Genomic DNA, 19,784 nt, shown 5'->3' on the forward strand with positions numbered 1-19,784 from the left:
AAGGACGTTTTCTTAAACCGTCTATTTTTTATCTCTTATTTAACTTTAACAGCCTGTACCTCCTAAAGTATTGATCGCAGAGTAAAAATAAACATAACCAAGTTTGTAGGAAATTTAATGATAAAACTTTGGTCCGAAGTAATTATAAAGCTATTCGTACAGATATTCGAGATATGAGCAAAAATATGAAAAAAGGTACCTTCAACCCCCCCTACACCCTTGCTATGTAAATCGTTGCAGACTTTTCTTAGGTCTAACTTTACACTCAAGTCTAAACCATGAATCTAGTACCTATAACTGGATCAGGCATGAGGGGTGGGGGATATGACCGAATGGGAGAGTTTTATGTATCTTTCAGTAGGAGTAGCAGAGAAAGCGCTAATTGTTTGTCCTTGTCGCAGTATCACATTTTTATTCCCCAGCGTAAATTTAGTATGCTTTATGGTGGGCAACAAACCAATTCGCATTGCTTATGTTCTGTCCCTCACGGACGCACGCGTATAGCACATCATATATTAAGATCATCTATGCTCTAATCCAGGGCTCTCCAAACCCCAACCCGCGACGCGTTCCAATGACAAAGCATCCGGCAGCGGGAGCCCTGCTCCAGGGGTTCAGGCCTAACAGCAGAGCAACCAGATACACCTCACCTGACTCCAATGACCTGGAACCGGATGAGAACCAATTTAGCGGTCAAGGTACAACAAATAATCTATATCTATAGTTGACCCAAACCAAACGGACGACCGGGGTCGTAAAACTTCTCATACACGCTCGCATGATTGAAGGTGGGGTGAGAGAGATAGAGATATGATCCCAGTCGTCCGTTTGGTTTGGGTCTAATATAGCCTATGTGTACTTACTTGTACAAAACAGTGTGTAGTATCAATGTGTGAATGCGTTGAATTTGCTATAGTAGATAGGTAGGTAGGTAGGTACCTACTAAAGCAAATTGTGTTTGTTTACACAACGTGTATTTTGAATTAGAACTTAGTTGTACTTATTAATAAATTATTGCTTACCCTGTAAGACTGTTTTCCCGAAGAAGGTCGTAAGTGCTATAGATCCCGATGGCGCTTATAGATTGTTCCTCGTAAAAAGACGGGACATTTGTATAGGTATATTTAATTAGACTCAAATCTTTAATCGACAAACGCCAAACGATAAAAAGAAATGTATCGGGGTGATAGATGCTGCGAAAAGTCACGCACTATTTAAGTTTCGATTGGCGTTTTCTATCAACTATTGTGATCTTGGCACCCTGGGCATTCCGCTGTTATGTGTGATGAGCAAGAAAAAAATTATAATTCTTCAAGTAAGAGGTTCCCAATTTTTTTAATTTGGGTTCTGTACCCAAAGGGTAAAAACGGGACTCTATTACTAAGACTCCGCTGTCCGTCCTTCTGTCCGTCTGTCTGTCTGTCTGTCTATCTGTCTGTCTGCCTGTCTGTCTGTCTGTCTGTCTGTCTGTCTGTCTGTCTGTCTGTCTGTCTGCCTGTCTGTCTGTCTGTCTGTCTGTCTGTCTATCTGTCTGTCTGTCTGTCTGTCTGTCTGTCTGTCTGTCTGTCTGTCTGTCAACAGGCAATAACTCATGAACCGTGATAGCTAGACAGTTGAAATTGTCAGATAATGTATTTCTGTCGCCGCTATAACAACAAATACCAAAAACAAAATAAAATAAATATTTATGTAGGGCGCCCATACAACAATAGTGATTTTTTTGCCATTTTTTGACATATTAAAACGCTTACGCCGCGCTCACGCCCCGCCCGGAAAACGCGCCTGTGTGACGGAACCTTTAAGTAGATGCTCACATAACGCTCATGCTCATACTTTACATACATTACTACCTGCGCCAGCTATCGGATGCCCTATGTCATTCATACAATTTTGTTAATTAAGTTAACTTAGGTAGATACAGCTAATAGGTAAGTAGGTAACGATGCGAGTTGGGTTATAAAGTTCAATAGTTATTATGGGTTAGCTTAGGTTTAGTTTTATTTATAGTTAAGTTTATTGCAATCACATTTATAACACCACAAGGATTGGTATAAGTACAGGCGCTATTTATAAGAAAGGCACTGCCATCGGAAGTTTAACTTCAGAAAGAAATCTAGGCTTTATTGTGATAAGATTTTTTTACGATATTTTTCCTCATCGAAGATGATCAGATCGTAAATATCCCTGTCCCAAAATGTGATAATGAAACTGGAAATCTTTAAAGGAACCGCGGTTCACGTGATCGTTCAGTGATATTTCGTTACTACCGGTCTATATTAACAGTAGGTAGGTATAGGTACTTGAACACTATGAAGTTCCAGGACCTGAGTGATGACCTGACGTACGTGACACGCTCTAGAGACGCTTACCAAAGCCGGGCGCCTTCGGCGCCCTCATACTCAGCTCATAGCGTCGGGCGTACGAGGCCCGCTGTATGCATTCCAGCCGGTCCTGATGTTCATGCATGATTTATGATGGCGTGCATATCCAAATCCATGCCATTATTGCAGCTTTCTAGCACTAACGATCACGGAGGTAAAGTATAAAGTATACAGTTTGTCAAAATCCATTTTTGATGATGGGATCGATGAGGAAATGAGGGAACTCTTTAAATATTATAGGCTTACATTTAGTGATTTTTATTATTGTACAAAAAGTAACATAAAACAAGAAAAAACACACATCATTTGTACAAATGCGAACATACTCGTATATCTCTTTCAGGGATCTTTCCAGTTAATCTTAATGGTGTAATGTTGGCCCACGATGGGAACATAAGAAAATCAAGAAAGTGCGATAAGTGCAGGGGGGCAATTTCAACTGCGGGAAATTTCAACTAATGGAAATATAGGGTCATTGCGCTAGTTTTCGTCCGTGCTCTAGTTTTCGTCCACTTGACAGAAAAGCAAATAATAATATATATGTATTTGATTTTTAATTTTCTAAATGCGAAATATCATTTTTATGTAGACAGATATATTGTTTTGACATTAAGGATTGCAATACGTACAAATTTGTGCACTAATGTAGGTTTATATTCAAATTTCATCAAGTGGACGAAAACTAGATCTGGACGAAAACTAACACACCTACCCTATTCCATGTTTTACATTATTAACTACAGTGCTTATTATTATTATTTTACATTATGAACTATCAAACTCTGACTTCAGTGTCTGAGGTATGTTCATATGGGGGTTAGTTTTAGATGGTTTTAGTTAGTTGAGCACACAGACAAAACATCCTCCAGACTTAGCATAGTCGCGCTACCCCCTCTGCCACGCATACGGTAATTTTACTCCATGTTCGAGTCGAAAGTGTCTTTGAACGGACCAATCACGGCACGGGACTTTGCTCACCTCGTCCCGCGCACCCCCGCATTTTTAACCGACTTCCTTGGCATCATCGGTTGCATGAAATAATTGCTCTGAACTCGGTCTAGAGAATTCCTAGTCTATGGTTGAGCACAAACCATTTCGTATTTAGGTGGCGCACCGCAGTCCAGCATATCTAGAGTCTTCAAAAGGCGAGTGGGCGGACAGGAGGACGCCGACACCGACCGGTCGGGACGCAGTACGGCAGTACGGCGAAATCAGCAGGGAACAGTTCCGAATCATGTACGAATCATCGTCATAATTATTATTGTAGCTTTGGCTTACAAGGAAGGGTACCCAACTCGTCAGCTCCGATTTGATTAATTTTTATATATGTTATAGAGTAGTCTAAAATAACGGACACGTATTTTTTTTTAGCTGCCCATAAGTACTCAACTTCCTGGGAGAAATTGGCCTCCAAAGTACTGAAAAGTGACAAAACGCTCTAACTCCTGAGTTTTGTTCAAGCAAATTTCTAGTTAATTACTGGTTTGAATATATGTTGAAGAACATGAAAAAATAATGGACACGTGTTTTGCTATTTGGGCTCAAATTCATATTTTACAAAAAAAACACACTTCAAAATTTCATACTTGTCATCGTTTCACGCGCTTCACTTCAATACCGTGTGTTCACTTCGCCCGCCCGGCGCCGCCAACACGTTGCCGCGCGCCTAACAGGGTATTCAAATATTTCAAATGTACACTTTTAGGATCTTTGATGTTTCAAAATATGCTAGGACTTAATGTCCAAACCGGTTTACAACCATGATAACATTGATAACATTTTCTTCACTACCGGGAAGTTTTTAGTTTTCATGATAAAAAAAACGAAAAGATAACTAACGTGAAGTTCGAGTGAAAGGATAAGAATTATGAAACTTTGAAGTGTGTTTTTTTTTGTAAAATATGAGTTTGAGTCGAAATAACAAAACACGTGTCCAGTATTTTTTCATGTTCTGTAACGTATATGCAAACCAGTAGGTAATTAACTTGAAATTTGCTTGAATAAAACTCTCTACAGAAGTTAGAGCGTTTTGTCACTTTTCAGTACTTTGGCTAAACAAAACACGTGTCCGTTATTTTAGACTACTCTATAACATATATAAAAATTAATCAAATCGGAGCTGACGAGTTGGGTACCCTTCCTTGTTAGAAAACAGCGTTTTATATTAATTGTAACAGTTTTTGTAAAAAGGATCTAGTATTTAAAAAGTGGGCTAGGTAAGGCACTATATGGGCCTTACATGGGTCATTAGTTACCTAAATATACTCCGGTAAACCAGCTTTGTTATTAGCAGCAGTAGAACAAGGCGACAAATTTGAAAAATTTAGAATTCCATACAAATTTCCAATTTCGCGCTTTTTTTTACTGCCAAAGTTGGTTTGGCTTAGTATAGTTAAGGCATCAATCAAATTAATAAAACCGATAGACTACAGTAAGTTTAAATACCTACCTACTTATAACATAAGACAAGCCCCGAGCAAATCTGCTTTTAAGAGGATGCTGCATAAACATCTGCTGAAACAAGAGTATGAGTAGGTAGTATCCATCGTAATATATTAGTATGTATGTGAGAATTATGTAGTAGTATATTCATTGTATATATTTTATTATTTTTATCTGTGTATTGTATATGTAGTTTATTATGTTTTTCAGTTGTTTGCAATAGTTCCTAATTGAATTCTCTTACTCTTCTTCTTGCACCATTTTTACTACATCTCTGTTTAGCCCTATGGTTGACTGGTAGAGAATGCCTTTAGGCATTAAGTCCGCCATTTGTACATTTTATTTGTATTTTGTGCAATAAAGTTTAAATAAATAAATAAATAAAATAATAACCGTAATACCTATCATAAAAGTAGGTACGAAAATAGATTAGAAGTTTGTTAGTAATAATACCTGCTTAAGTTAGTTTGGTACCTAGTAATTTGTAAAGATAGATAAAGCAAATGAGAAATAGTCCTTAAATATAACGGAATAACCAGTTAATTTGTTACCTAATGAAAATATGTAAGATAACTTGCTGTGCTTGTATATAGGCGGTATCTGTACCTATGAGGTGAACAACAAACAAAGTGTCAGACAATCGATTCTGGAGTGGTGGATAACGTGAGAAAGAAGAAGAATAATGCAATCAAGTCAAATTGAGATCATAGTACCTAGGCCTAGCACAGGACGGATACGACAACAGCATCTCGCCTCGCTCGCGAGACAAGACTACCCGTCTTTTTCAAATTAAGTACTTATGTATTTATATAAATAGGTTGAAGCGAGACACAGCGATCGGACCTTTCGTTTCCATCTATGGTTGTCGCTGCCGTCGTCGCCAGTCGCTCAATGACGTGGTCGAGCCGTAAGTCCTTTATGCCAATTTCCGCATTATAAAAATTTCCAAAATTTGGATCGATAAAAAAAACTACTAATCCAGTAAACTTGTCGAATTTTGTAACGTGGCTCTTCTGCGTCAAATCCGGTAATAGTTATATAGAGGTTCACAATTCCTTTATTTAGTTTCGTTTATATATAGCCTATAGCCCTTTTCGATCGACCGAGCAAAGCAAAGCAAAGTTCTTACATTCAACTTGGAACTCACGGGCCACACGGCTGGCTGCACTTTCGCCTTGGATTTTATCAACGATCGGCCAAATGTCGCAGGTAGTAACGTGAAATCCAACATTTGACTAAATGTGTAAACCTGCAAATTCCAGAGGGAGTAATACTACCGACGCCAGTCCACCTGTGGCTCCGGAGAGCACACAGTACTGCCCTGCTGATCCTGGCCGTCCTGGGACGCGGCGCCTGTGACGTCCCACCGAGACCTACGCGCACACTCCACCACAGCGCCGCGCCGTGCAGAGAACGTGCCACTCTTTTTAACCAGGTCACATCAATTGGCTAATACCTTAATAATAAAACAAGTAATAAAATTAAGAAACTAAAACTGAAAATTACAAAATAACTTTTACACAATACACATCTCATCCATTACCATCAGCCACCCAACATTATAACATAACACAGACATCATCCAGGCGTCACTAGGCTGCTGAGGAAAGAAAATAGAATAGTACGTTTTGGAAAATAATGAAACAATTCGTCTCTGTACTATACGAGTATACGTATTAAAATTAAAAGTCTCGGGGATCGAACTCAGATACTTTGCGAACAATTAGTGCCAAGCCAAAACATACGCTCGATCGTACCTCTAAGCTAAACCGAAAAAGTGGCAGATTATGATGTTGACTCCACGGTAGACATTATAAGTAATATGGGACTGGTCATCATTATCCCAAGAAAAATCGAAGAAATACAGGAGAATCCCAATTTGTAATTGCAATTTGTCTAAATTCCAATTTGTAATAGCACAGCATGGCCGTGAGCTCCATTCCCAGTAAATAAAAAGTTAAAAACCATGATTACGCGAAGCAGAATTTTGACTGCACGAAACAGCGACATCTACGTGTAAACTTATCTAAATGTACGGATATTTGTTCAACTTTCAATTGTAATTTATATATAAGATACCTATTTATATTCAATTGTAATTTATTTTTGTTTTTGTACATAAGGCCGTAGGCCCGACGTGAGGTTGTCAAGACACTTTTCCTATTGGGTCGTGTTTAAGCTCCAACTTTCCCCCTCTCGTGTGACGCTTCGGGCCTTCAACCCTACGCGGAACTTCGGCCTTCGGCCTTCGCGAGCCTCGACAATACTTAACTTTGAGTGTATACCCTAAAAATCTACCGATCACTACCTGGTAGGTACATACCTCTGTACCTGTATTCTTTTTGTATGATGGACTTTTAAAATTACAGGTGAGCCCCATGTTTCCAACCAACAAGACAAACGAAAGAGACTGCAGGCTACACAAGTACTACTATTGGATATCTAGCAGGTCAGCTAAATTCAATTAAAGAGAATTATGAATTTGTCACTCTAAATACGCCGTAATGGGAGTAAACGAGAAAGATGCCCGCAATTTGCAAACTTCGGTGTTCGCGGTAGACCCCCAGCGCTGATTTAAATATCGTTTTAAGTAGATAATTTATAATCCATGCATTAGTCGTCCTACGTCTTGAAATATATTTTTCATTAGATAGCTTTATTTTTCCACTTTGAGCTATGTGAAGTAAAATCTGCTTGAGTGTTTGATTACAGTCAACAAAATAGGTATATCTATTCATGCACCGCAATATAACAGCGATAGGTACAGGAATTGCGAACTTGTGTTAATTAAGACGAAACAGGAGCTGAGTTTTAAATATTTTAGGTAAATATACCCGTCTCGCTAACGGAAGCGGCTCCTTAATTAAACTAGTGCGATAAGGACAAGGCGAAAAATCCTGCGTAAAAATCTCAAAAATGGAGGTTTCGTACTCGACTGTTTCCTCCTCCAAAACTTAACCAATCGTAACCAAATTTGGAAATCTAAATAATTATGAAATTATCTGTGTTGGACCGTTTTGCTTTTTTGGCTAATTGATGTCAGTTTTGAATACTAGGCCTCTCATTGCGGCATAGTCAATGAGGCCATTTTTGAAGGGCTCTAGCGCCTTAGAAAACAAAAATATCAAAAAAAGCAAAACGGTCCGACACAGATATTGACAATATTAATCTGTGTTGAAAAAATCATTGCTCTAGCATCAAAACCCATGGAGGAAACAGTCGAGTACGTTTGTATGGAGAAATGACCACTCCTGTTGGCTCTTAAGCCATTCAATACACACTCGTGTGTAAATTTATGTTTAAAATATCTGGGAGACCAAGCTTAGCTCGGAAAATATATAATAATCTCAAAAATCCGCGTTTTCCCAGATATAAGACCTAGTAGCTAGATCGACTTTTCGCCCCCGAAAACCCCCATATAGCAAATTTCATCGAAATCGTTAGAGCCGTTTCCGAAATAAATAACAAGAATTGCTCGTTTAAAGGTATAAAATAAGATAAGATAAGATACCGCCCATTAATTTCTATATTTTTTTTGTAAATACATAATTTACATCGCGGTCGGGGATCGAACGTACGACACGGGTTTAGTTATTCATTTTGAAATCTTTTACAAGCTTTTATTTAGTTTCACCTGTCCCGTTGTCTGTAATCAAATCTTGCAAGTTAAATTTGATCTCCACTTCCCGGTGTCCGATTGAGCTGAAATTTTTCATGCATGTATAAATCGGATGACAATGCAATATTATGGTACCATCGAGCTGATCTGATGATGGAGAATTTAAAAATAAGTTACGGCAAGTATGTAACAATTATGAATCTAATACGATCATTTATATTCTTCTGCTTTCATAAGTAATAGCAAAATAGTTACTGATTTTTAAAACGCGCTTTTCAATTAAAAGACATGTCAAGATCGCTTACCTTCTTTCAAGTTCTTTCTAATGCTAAAAAAAACGAACTATAACAATTAGTAAAGAACATTATTTATTTAGCTGAAGCATATTTTTTTAATCTTGTTAAAACTAAAAAAGGATACAAATTGCAATCAAAATTACAAATAAAAATTAAACACAAAAAGTTCACCTTTCCTGGGAATCGAACTCAAGTCACTTATGCGATCACACTTTCTGACGAAGCAAAATGCCAGCAATATGACTGTAAATGAGGGCTAGCGTTTCTTTGCTCACCAGTTGGCGCCACTGTTGATGGTGGTCCAGAAAAACAGAAGATATCAAAATTTTTACATGCTTATTTTTCTAAATGCATATAAGTATTTTGGTTGGCACTTTTTTTATAAGTACCACTAATATTTATTGAGCTATAGCTATGGTTTACCATGATTACAATCAAAGATTTATCACAATTATGAATAAGGAGTGAAAAAAGCGATAATTAAATGAATAAGGAGTGAAAAAAGCGATAATTAAAAGCTTGAAACCCCCAAAACTTCTATACATTTGACATTTTGAAAGATAATCCATCCATCTACAATAGCGCGGGTTTACTTATTAATTTTGAAATAAATATATTTTAAAATAAACACAAAAAGTTCACCTTTCCTGGGAATCGAACTCAGGTCATATGCGTTCACACTTTCTTCCGAAGCAAAATGCCAGCAATATGACTGTAAATTAATCAAGTTGTTTTTAGAATTTTTAGGTTATTACAATAGTTACATAATGTTTTAAAACTCAATAAAATTTTCTTTGTTGCTTTTTTTTTTCAGAACACAAGAAGAGTCTCAAGGCTGCAGGAGTGCACTTAAACAGCGGACGATTTATAAATAGTTACGAAAAGAAGGTACTTAGTTCCAAAAGCTGCAGAACAATGTTACGGGCTGTGACTCCAATCGCAGGCGGTTGGTAAAGAACTTGTGCGGTAGTTTTCTAATAGAAGGCAACTGAACTTTGGGACTAAAACTAATTAAAAAATATTATACTTTTCTCAGTGAACATAATAAAAATGACCTTGATCCAGGCAGCCTACGGACTGGGTCAGTTAGTAACTTCTTACCAATCGCCTCAGGCCTCTCACTAAAGTCCAAGAAGCAGCGAGCAGGAGGGACCGAAAGTCAATGAGTAAATTTTTCACTCGACGACTATTTAAGGCACATCACACACTACCTGAATCAGTACCTAATAGTCAAATGGCACCTGTCTTTTTGTATAATACCGGTTATTACATCTAACCGGGGCCCAGGGCACTCTTTGTAGGAAGGCCGGTCAACGGTTGCTATACCATCCTAGTAAGCATTCTTACAGCAGTTTTCCGTTATACTTAATATCTAATAATACGTAACCCTTCGTATGCCTTTGTTAAACATTTGCTACTGATTTAATAACCTACTGATATGAATGAAAATTGTAAATTACAGTCCAAATTGTGTGGTACGTACTACCACGTACACGGGACAAGGCATACGAAATTTTAAGAGGAAATAGGACAGCCGCTTCAAACAAACGTAGTCCCCATTTTGCTCTCAGGATATTGACATTATGGAAAATTATTTTTACATATTTTAATTTATACTTATTATTCTTATTAACTATTATTACTTAGCTATGCCTCTACGTATGACATTTTTCTCTGCAGCTGACTGGTGGCAGACCCTCCAACGCGTTCGGTCCCTATAAGCTATAGCTCAATAAATACAAAAAATAAAACGATGCGGCATGTCTGTGATTGATATGTACCTACTTGACATCAAATTGTGTAAAAATATTATAAATTATAAATTGAAATAGATGATTTGTTATGAAAGGTGATTTTGCGCCGGTCGACTTTTCAAATAGTTATTGTTAACGATCTTTTGATATTTTGTGAAAGGGTAACAGCCCAAAATGTAAAAAAAAAAAAAAAAAAACTTCTCCCGTGGCGGGAATTGAACCCAGGTCACAAGCGAACACTTTGCGTTGGGCCAAGCATACATAGATCTGCTTGCTAGATTAAGACCAAGATAACTCTGCAGAGATTTTCATAGTAGTCGATTAACAAAATATCTTTAATAATGTTAGTTATAAATTGAAATATATGTCCATCTATCCAGAGATAAATCTATCCTGTCATCCACTTTTATTCTATAAAAATGAACTACATTCATTTAACGTTTTTAGCAAATCAAGATAAAACAATTTAAAACATTGTTAACGATCTTCTGATATTTTGTGAAACGGAAAAGTAACGGAAAAAATAAAAATAATAATAAACAAAAAGTTCACCCTAGGTGGGATTCGAACCCGGGGTCACAATGCGTGCACACTTTATGCAACCATGTTCTAAACCTTATTACAAAAAGCATAAGGTCCACCGATGGATAGTTAAGAGTATTGCTGTTTTTACCTAAGCCGGTTTTCTGAAAGGAGAAACTCAGCGCAAAAAGTAAAAAAAAAAACGAAAAAGTTGACCGATGGCGGGAATAGAACCCAAGTCACAAGCGAATACTTTGTGCTAAGTCAAACATACCTAAGCTGCTAGCTAGATTCAGACCAGACATGCAAGTGTTATATTTTAAATGTCAAACAGCTATGAAATTATGACTTTAAAATAACACTTTGCAAGTCTTTGCTTTGAAAAACACTGCAGCGTTACCTTGGTCTTACTCTGCCACCCTAGTTAGTAAGCATGCTAAAAGCAGTTTTCCAGAATTATTAGTCGATTAATGTCTACAAGGAAAAATGACAAATTATAATAATGTAAAAAAAAAACCGCCCAAGTGCATGTCAGTATCGCGCACGAAGGGTTCCGTTACTCAAAAACCCTAAAAACGGGAAAAAATCACGTTTGTTGTATGGGAGCCCCATTTAAATATTTATTATAATCTGTTTTTAGTATTTGTTGTTATAGCGGCAACAGAAATACATCATATGTGAACATTTCAACTGCCTAGCTATCACGGTTCATGAGGTACAGCCTGGTGACAGACAGACGAACAGACAGTCTCAGATAACGGTTAAGTATACTATTCAGTTATATTAGTGTGACAGAGACATTGGGCGTTTCGTTCGCTACGGAGTGTAAACGATTTGCAACTTGGCTAAGCACCCAGCTTCCTCGCACATCTCTGGTGGAAACGCAGCCTAAACCTGTCATTTTAAGCATCGCCTTGGTTACAGTGATTTAGAAAATACGATTCTCGACATTTTTTTTCGGACTATTCACAGTTAGACTTTTAGTTTCATTTTTGTACTTCGTTATTGATACTTTTAGTCTTTTAAATTTCTTGACAATAATAGGTATTTAGACATTTTAGGCGTTATCCGTTTTCCGTTCCACATAATATCAGGACACTGTTACGTCCGTTACCAATATACTTTTTAAGAGGAAAGGTGTCGAAAAAATATTAATCATTGAATATTATCGGCAATTCAAGGCAAATATTTTTTTTTATTTTAAAATATTGTAAACAATCTTCTGATATTTTGTGAAACGGAAAAGTAACGGAAAAAAATAAAAATAATAATAAACAAAAAGTTCACCCTAGGTGGGATTCGAACCCGGGGTCACAATGCGTGCACACTTTATGAAACCATGTTCTAAACCTTATTACAAAAAGCATAAGGTCCACCGATGGATAGTTAAGAGTATTGCTGTTTGTACCTAAGCCGGTTTTCTGAAAGGAGAAACTCAGCGCAAAAAGTAAAAAAAAAAAACGAAAAAGTTGACCGATGGCGGGAATAGAACCCAAGTCACAAGCGAACACTTTGTGCTAAGTCAAACATACCTAAGCTGCTAGCTAGATTCAGACCAGACATGCAAGTGTTATATTTTAAATGTCAAACAGCTATGAAATTATGACTTTAAAATAACACTTTGCAAGTCTTTGCTTTGAAAAACACTGCAGCGTTACCTTGGTCTTACTCTGCCACCCTAGTTAGTAAGCATGCTAAAAGCAGTTTTCCAGAATTATTAGTCGATTAATGTCTATAAGGAAAAATGACAAATTATAATAATGTAAAAAAAAACCGCCCAAGTGCATGTCAGTATCGCGCACGAAGGGTTCCGTTACTCAAAAACCCTAAAAACGGGAAAAAATCACGTTTGTTGTATGGGAGCCCCATTTAAATATTTATTATAATCTGTTTTTAGTATTTGTTGTTATAGCGGCAACAGAAATACATCATATGTGAACATTTCAACTGCCTAGCTATCACGGTTCATGAGGTACAGCCTGGTGACAGACAGACGAACAGACAGTCTCAGATAACGGTTAAGTATACTATTCAGTTATATTAGTGTGACAGAGACATTGGGCGTTTCGTTCGCTACGGAGTGTAAACGATTTGCAACTTGGCTAAGCACCCAGCTTCCTCGCACATCTCTGGTGGAAACGCAGCCTAAACCTGTCATTTTAAGCATCGCCTTGGTTACATTGATTTAGAAAATACGATTCTCGACATTTTTTTTCGGACTATTCACAGTTAGACTTTTAGTTTCATTTTTGTACTTCGTTATTGATACTTTTAGTCTTTTAAATTTCTTGACAATAATAGGTATTTAGACATTTTAGGCGTTATCCGTTTTCCGTTCCACATAATATCAGGACACTGTTACGTCCGTTACCAATATACTTTTTAAGAGGAAAGGTGTCGAAAAAATATTAATCATTGAATATTATCGGCAATTCAAGGCAAATATTTTTTTTTATTTTAAAATATTGTAAACAATCTTCTGATATTTTGTGAAACGGAAAAGTAACGGAAAAAAATAAAAATAATAATAAACAAAAAGTTCACCCTAGGTGGGATTCGAACCCGGGGTCACAATGCGTGCACACTTTATGAAACCATGTTCTAAACCTTATTACAAAAAGCATAAGGTCCACCGATGGATAGTTAAGAGTATTGCTGTTTCTACCTAAGCCGGTTGTCTGAAAGGAAAAATTCAGCGCAAAAAGTAAAAAAAAAAGGAAAAAATTCACCGATGGCGGGAATAGAACCCAAGTCACAAGCGAATACTTTGTGCTAAGTCAAACATACCTAAGCTGCTAGCTAGATTCAGACCAGACATGCAAGTGTTATATTTTAAATGTCAAACAGCTATGACATTATGACTTTAAAATAACACTTTGCAAGTCTTTGCTTTGAAAAACACTGCAACTAACGTTACCTTGGTCTTACTCTGCCACCCTAGTTAGTAAGCATGCTAAAAGCAGTTTTTCCGGAATTATTAGTCGATTAATGTCTATAAGGAAAAATTACGAATTATAATAATGTAAAAAAAAACCGCCCAAGTGCATGTCAGTATCGCGCACGAAGGGTTCCGTTACTCAAAAAACGGGAAAAAACACGTTTGTTGTATGGGAGCCCCATTTAAATATTTATTATAATCTGTTTTTAGTATTTGTTGTTATAGCGGCAACAGAAATACATCATGTGTGAAAATTTCAACTGCCTAGCTATCACGGTTCATGAGGTACAGCCTGGTGACAGACAGACGAACAGACAGTCTCAGATAACGCGGTTAAGTATACTATTCAGTTATATTAGTGTGACAGAGACATTGGGCGTTTCGTTCGCTACGGAGTGTAAACGATTTGCAACTTGGCTAAGCACCCAGCTTCCTCGCACACCTCTGGTGGAAACGCAGCCTAAACCTGAGATGTTAAGACATCGCATTGGTTACATTGATTTAGAAAATACAATTCTCGACATTTTTTTTCGGACTATTCACAGTTAGACTTAGTTTCATTTTTGTACTTCGTTATTGATACTTTTAGTCTTTTAAATTTTTTGGCAATAATAGGTATTTAGACATTTTAGACGTTATTATTTTTAGTCATTTTTCCTTACGACAATAGTCGCCTAATTCGTTTTCCGTTCCACATATTAATATCAGGACACTGTTATGTCCGTTACCAATATATTTTTTAAGAGGAAAGGTGACGAAAAAATATTAAGCCTTGAATATTATCGGCAATACAAGGCAATTTTTTTTTTAATTTTAAAATATTGTTAACAATCTTCTGATATTTTGTGAAACAGAAAAGTAACGGAAAAAAATAAAAATATAAATAAACAAAAAGTTCGCCCTAGGTGGGATTCGAACCCGGGGTCACAATGCGTGCACACTTTATGCAACCATGTTCTAAACCTTATTACAAAAAGCATAAGGTCCACCGATGGATAGTTAAGAGTATTGCTGTTTGTACCTAAGCCAATACTGCTACCGGCTGTGGTGCCGGTAGACAGGTAGAATAACGTTTTTCGATTTTGTGATGTTGGCTGTAGTAGACCCTCAGATATCATTCGCGCGCCAAAAGTCTAGCTGTAAATTACATTACGACTGTTACGAGTAATAAAAGCCCGATATAAGTCGGTCATAAAATAAAAAAATAAATTGTTTATTTCCGAAAAATATTTCTTGGATACAGTATAACAAAGCATACTAAAGCTACTTATTGTGTACCTACTTAACTGACGGAAGGGGCGCAGCTATACGTTATAGTTATCGACAGTGATATCAGCATTTCACTTCTACTCTACGTATTGTTTACGTATTAAGCGTCGGGCGATACGTATTAATTATGTGAAACTAGACGAGTTTATTTTCGAATAGAGATTGAAATAAATCTAATTATTTTACTACAAATAGGTGTACCTAAGTATAGTATGTCAAAGGACTGTCTAATTTCAAACATAGACAGAGAGAATCATAGTATCTAAAGATCTTACACTAGTGCTTAGCATCCAAAAGCAAAATATAGTTTTATTGTTCTTATTTACTGAAAAATTGGTTTGAGCTACCATATCCATACTTTTTGAATATAATATAATTTAATATTTAATATTATAAAAGGAACTCTATCTGTATGTCTGTTACCTCTTCTCGCTTAAATCGCTGAACCGATTTAGATGAAATTTGGTATTTAGATTGTCCGAGTCCCGAGGAAGGACATAGGATAGTTTTTAACCCATAAATCATCCCTGATAGAGGTGAAATTTTGTATGGGGACTTAACAACAACTGCATAACAAACTTTGTCAATAGGAACTATACCGCCCGCGAGGTGTAGCACCGGCGCTGGTGTACGATTTAGTTGAAATTTGGTATAGAGATAGTTTGAGTCCCGGGGAAGGAGAATGGATAGGTTTCATTCAATAAATCACCCTTTAAGGGGGTGAAAAGGGGCGTCGAAGTTTGTATGGGGAATCAACAAAACGCAGTATGGATAAAATAATAGCTACCTAAATTACTAATTCCACGCAAACGAAGTCGCGGGCAAAAGCTAGTAAATTATGAATTGAAATAGATGTCTTAAACTAAACAAAAAGTAACCACGCCCTCTAATTGCTGCCGAGGCCACAATCGACCATCGGAAATCCATGGTACAGTCAACGGTAAAAATATGGGTGTAGACAACTTACACAAAAATATGTCCCATAGTTCTTAATTCACTGACATAAGAGTTATGGGACATATTCTTGAAATGATTTGTACACCCATATTTTTACCGTTGACTGTACACCCGCCCTTTCGAAATTGCTCGGCAATGGTTTAATGTAATAAAAAGCGATATAAGCTATAAGCGCTTAGTAAAAAAAATATGTATACCTACTAGTCACGGTACTAAATTTATTAATAGGGTATGAAGCGTATTACTTAATTCTACTACTTTTTCTTCTTCATTTGACATGCCCTAACGGAAGTCGGCGACCGCCTTTGCAATCTCTCTCCTGCTCTTAGCCATTCTTACCAGTGTGGCTGCGTTATCCATGTTCGTCCACTTTTTTACGTTGTCAAGCCAGGTGACCCTCCTTCTTCCCCTTCCTCTCTTGCCATCAATTTTTCCTTCCAATGTTAGTTGTATTCTACTACTTAACTAGTGACAGTAGTGACCATATATATTAGATTCCCGGAGAAAAAGAAAACTTCTATTTTAAAAAATCAGTTCGCGTGTGATATGCCTCAGAAGTGTGAAAAAGTGCCGAGCGAGAGCGGGGCAGCCTTTTTAAAAGTTGACACAGTAATATATATTAACATGAAAGGTATTGAAATCTGTAATTTTATAGTTTGGTAAACAAGTAATTGTCAGTAAAAAACTGTTACGAAAAAGAGAGTACTGAGCTATAACCGCGAAAATAAAAAGTTCGCAAATGGCGGGGATCTTTCTCTTTTACTCCAATGAAGGCATATAATTTTTCATTGCAGTAAAAGCGAAAGATCCCCGCAATTTGCGAATTTCGGTTTTTGCGATAGCCTCTCTGTTCTTTCTGCTTAAAATGCTCCACTGAAAAACGACTCTTCCCAAACTATAGATTAAGTACAGGTGGGTCAAACAGATCACTGTGTTATGTCTTTCCTGTAGACATACACAAGAGTTAAGGGCTATAAAGGTTAATTTTCTTATTTAACCCTTATCCACGTGAAAAGGTCCTCCTTTTATTTAAAGAACTATGATAAAATCATTACTTACATGCCCACAAGCTGTTAACTATTGCCCACAGGAGAGAAAACTAGTGTGTTATCGCGAACAGTACATTTTTCTCTCCTGTGGGCAATAGTTAACAGCTTGTGGGCATGTAAGCAATGATTTTATCATCGTTCTCTAAATAAAAGGAGGACCTTTTCACGTGGATAAGGGTTAAATAAGAAAATTAACCTTTATAGCCCTTAACTCTTGTGTATGTCTACAGGAAAGACATAACACAGTGATCTGTTTGACCCAGGTAAGTAGTTTACCTAGTTTATTTAAAATTAGCAAATACCTAAGTTAACAATGTAACGTTATGTCTGGTATGGTCTGGCAAACCAAATTTGTTAGAAGAAAAGGCAGCAAATTGAAAAAAAATTGGCGGGAAAATTCTATCTCCCATATGAAATTTGAATTTCGCAACTAAATGCTTGGTTTGCCAGGCGATATTAGATATGTACCTGTATTTGGATACATGTGGCCACTACATGTGTATAAGTGGGTGAATCAACTTGTTTTACCACTTATTGCCATAGTTATGGTTTTCTGAACTACAAAACAATGGGTACTCATCCCTTTCTTTTGGGTGCTAGTATCAGCGTAACACTACAAAGACTCTTTCTGAAAGATTATTTGTCTAAAGTGTAATTCTATGGAACTTGCTAACTACTTATGTAAACAAAAGTCACAAGTAAGTTCATCATTCAGAGACAATTTCAATATGTTTACGTAGTTGTATGTTTACATAGTTAGCAAGTTCCATAGAATGACACTTTATGTTTGATATGAGACAGTCCCTGGACACAATAGGGCTTATTACACTTATCCTGCCTTCAGACGGCTAACGATGAGCCGCGACGTCGGCCCCGATATCGGGCAAGGATCGTTTTACGTTTCATGTGGTTTCATGAAATATTGTCACATCGTTCACAATATTTCTTGGTGTAAAAAATAGTTCAACTACAAAAATATCAACCATGATTGCCAATTCGAGACAAAGTATATGTTACATGTCAAATATTGTTGACGATGCTCTTATATTTCGTGAAATGCAAAACGATCTTGCTCGGGCGCACCGTCGGCCACGATCGTATTAAGGCCCGACGGTGTGGAAGTGTAATAAGCGCTTATAATGTACATAACGTCAAGGAATAGTTGATCCACCCATTTTTTTTTACTAGTTGTGACGTGGCTTCGCCAGTCTCCTTTGTGTCTTTTGAGAGTGTGTGGTACATGTATGGTAACGAATATTGTCAGCTAGAGGTCGGTTCTGTAACTTCCAACAACTTCTGTAAACAGGATTGACGTCCGTACAAACATAGCTAACGTAATGTTACATTTTAAGTAAAAATTAAGGATGACTCACGCTAGACCGCGCGGGATCCGAGCCGAGGCGTTCGACACGTAATTTTCTATGACGGCTGATCGGTGTTCACGTGGTGCTTTCCATATAAAACGAAGCGCTGGAGCTCCGGCTCGGTCTCAGCCCTGTCTAATAGCGTGAGTCATCCTTTATGGTGATCTCCTTAATAGAAATAGAAGGGCTAAATCTATCCTCTCACAAGTGTAACAGGATAATTTCTGCTGTGAGAGACAGCTCTTAGTAGCAAGTTAGCAGAAAGTATCCGGTAGCAGAAAAGGTATAATCCTTAGCCAGAAGATTCCTCCGACGATCTCACTCCTCACATTTTTTTTAGACAGAATAGCATAATCTAGTTATTTATTTGTGACTATATCCTAGAGCCTCAGCGCCCGTTTTTGTACCCGTTTACTATCTGTGAATTATGTAGAATATTGTAAAATATAGGTAGTAGGCAATATAAACTGACTACCTGATAATTATATTTTTTTTTTTATAATCAGGCAGACCACTAAGCTTATAATGTTTAACGTAGGTATTTTTAGACACTCGCGCGACTTGTAGGTACCTTTACAAACACCACCACCAGACCAGTACAAACGGCAAATATCAATTTACGCTTTTCCTACTGACATATTGGTTTGCCAAACTACAATTATAATGTACCATAATTGGAATATGCTTAGGTATCGACTGCAATGTATTATTAGTTACTGCAATAAAGAATTTGTAAGTATTTCCAGTTCGATTGTCAAAGCCTCCATTAGTAGTACCTAGGTGATCATAGGTCCTAGAACCGGGTCATCCGGGGGCTTACGATAACTTGCTTACTCGTCAAGATATGACGAGTAATTATTGTATTTTAAATTGTTAAAAGATTTTTATAGTACTTATTGTTGTGTTGCTATAACTTTGTTAGTGGATTTGTTTAAAATTGCTGTTAAATGTTATAAAATTTGGTAAATAAAGTAATTTAACCATTTTTAAAGTTGTTTTACTTAATGATTAACAGGATGCCTTTAGTTTTTAGGGTAATCAAACTATTTATTATATTAATTTAACCGTACAAAGAATAGTTTTATTACCCTAATCAACCATGAACAGAATTAAAATCTCCCTAAAAAATTACCCTAGTGCAAGTTATTTTGACATATTTCGCTAGATGGCGTAGTGTCTCAACGCTGAGTGTA

At 36.9% G+C, this 19,784-nt stretch overlaps 1 protein-coding gene and 1 long non-coding RNA gene across 4 annotated transcripts; both read left to right on the forward strand.

The window, feature by feature from the left end:
* Positions 1-547: 547 nt before the first annotated feature.
* Positions 548-10,009, forward strand: LOC134789646 (uncharacterized). 2 transcript variants are annotated; one of them, XM_063760237.1, is made up of 6 exons: positions 548-698; positions 3,487-3,617; positions 5,641-5,730; positions 6,086-6,258; positions 7,193-7,272; positions 9,553-10,009. In XM_063760237.1, the coding sequence occupies exons 1-4, from the start codon at positions 660-662 to the stop codon at positions 6,180-6,182; spliced, it is 357 nt and encodes a 118-aa protein (XP_063616307.1). In that variant the 5' UTR covers positions 548-659; the 3' UTR covers positions 6,183-6,258; positions 7,193-7,272; positions 9,553-10,009. The 2 variants fall into 2 exon arrangements, with proteins under 2 accessions (XP_063616307.1, XP_063616308.1); XM_063760238.1 differs by lacking the exon at positions 5,641-5,730.
* Positions 10,010-11,950: 1,941 nt separating this feature from the next.
* On the forward strand, positions 11,951-19,576 carry LOC134789647 (uncharacterized). 2 transcript variants are annotated; one of them, XR_010144101.1, is made up of 3 exons: positions 11,951-15,446; positions 16,789-17,090; positions 17,491-19,576. It is a non-coding gene; the product is annotated as an uncharacterized LOC134789647 (long non-coding RNA). The 2 variants fall into 2 exon arrangements; XR_010144100.1 differs by having other exon boundaries at positions 11,951-17,090.
* The last annotated feature ends 208 nt before the right edge of the window (positions 19,577-19,784 follow it).

The sequence above is a fragment of the Cydia splendana genome, chromosome 4 (genome assembly GCF_910591565.1).
Source record: "Cydia splendana chromosome 4, ilCydSple1.2, whole genome shotgun sequence".
NCBI lineage: Eukaryota > Metazoa > Arthropoda > Insecta > Lepidoptera > Tortricidae > Cydia > Cydia splendana.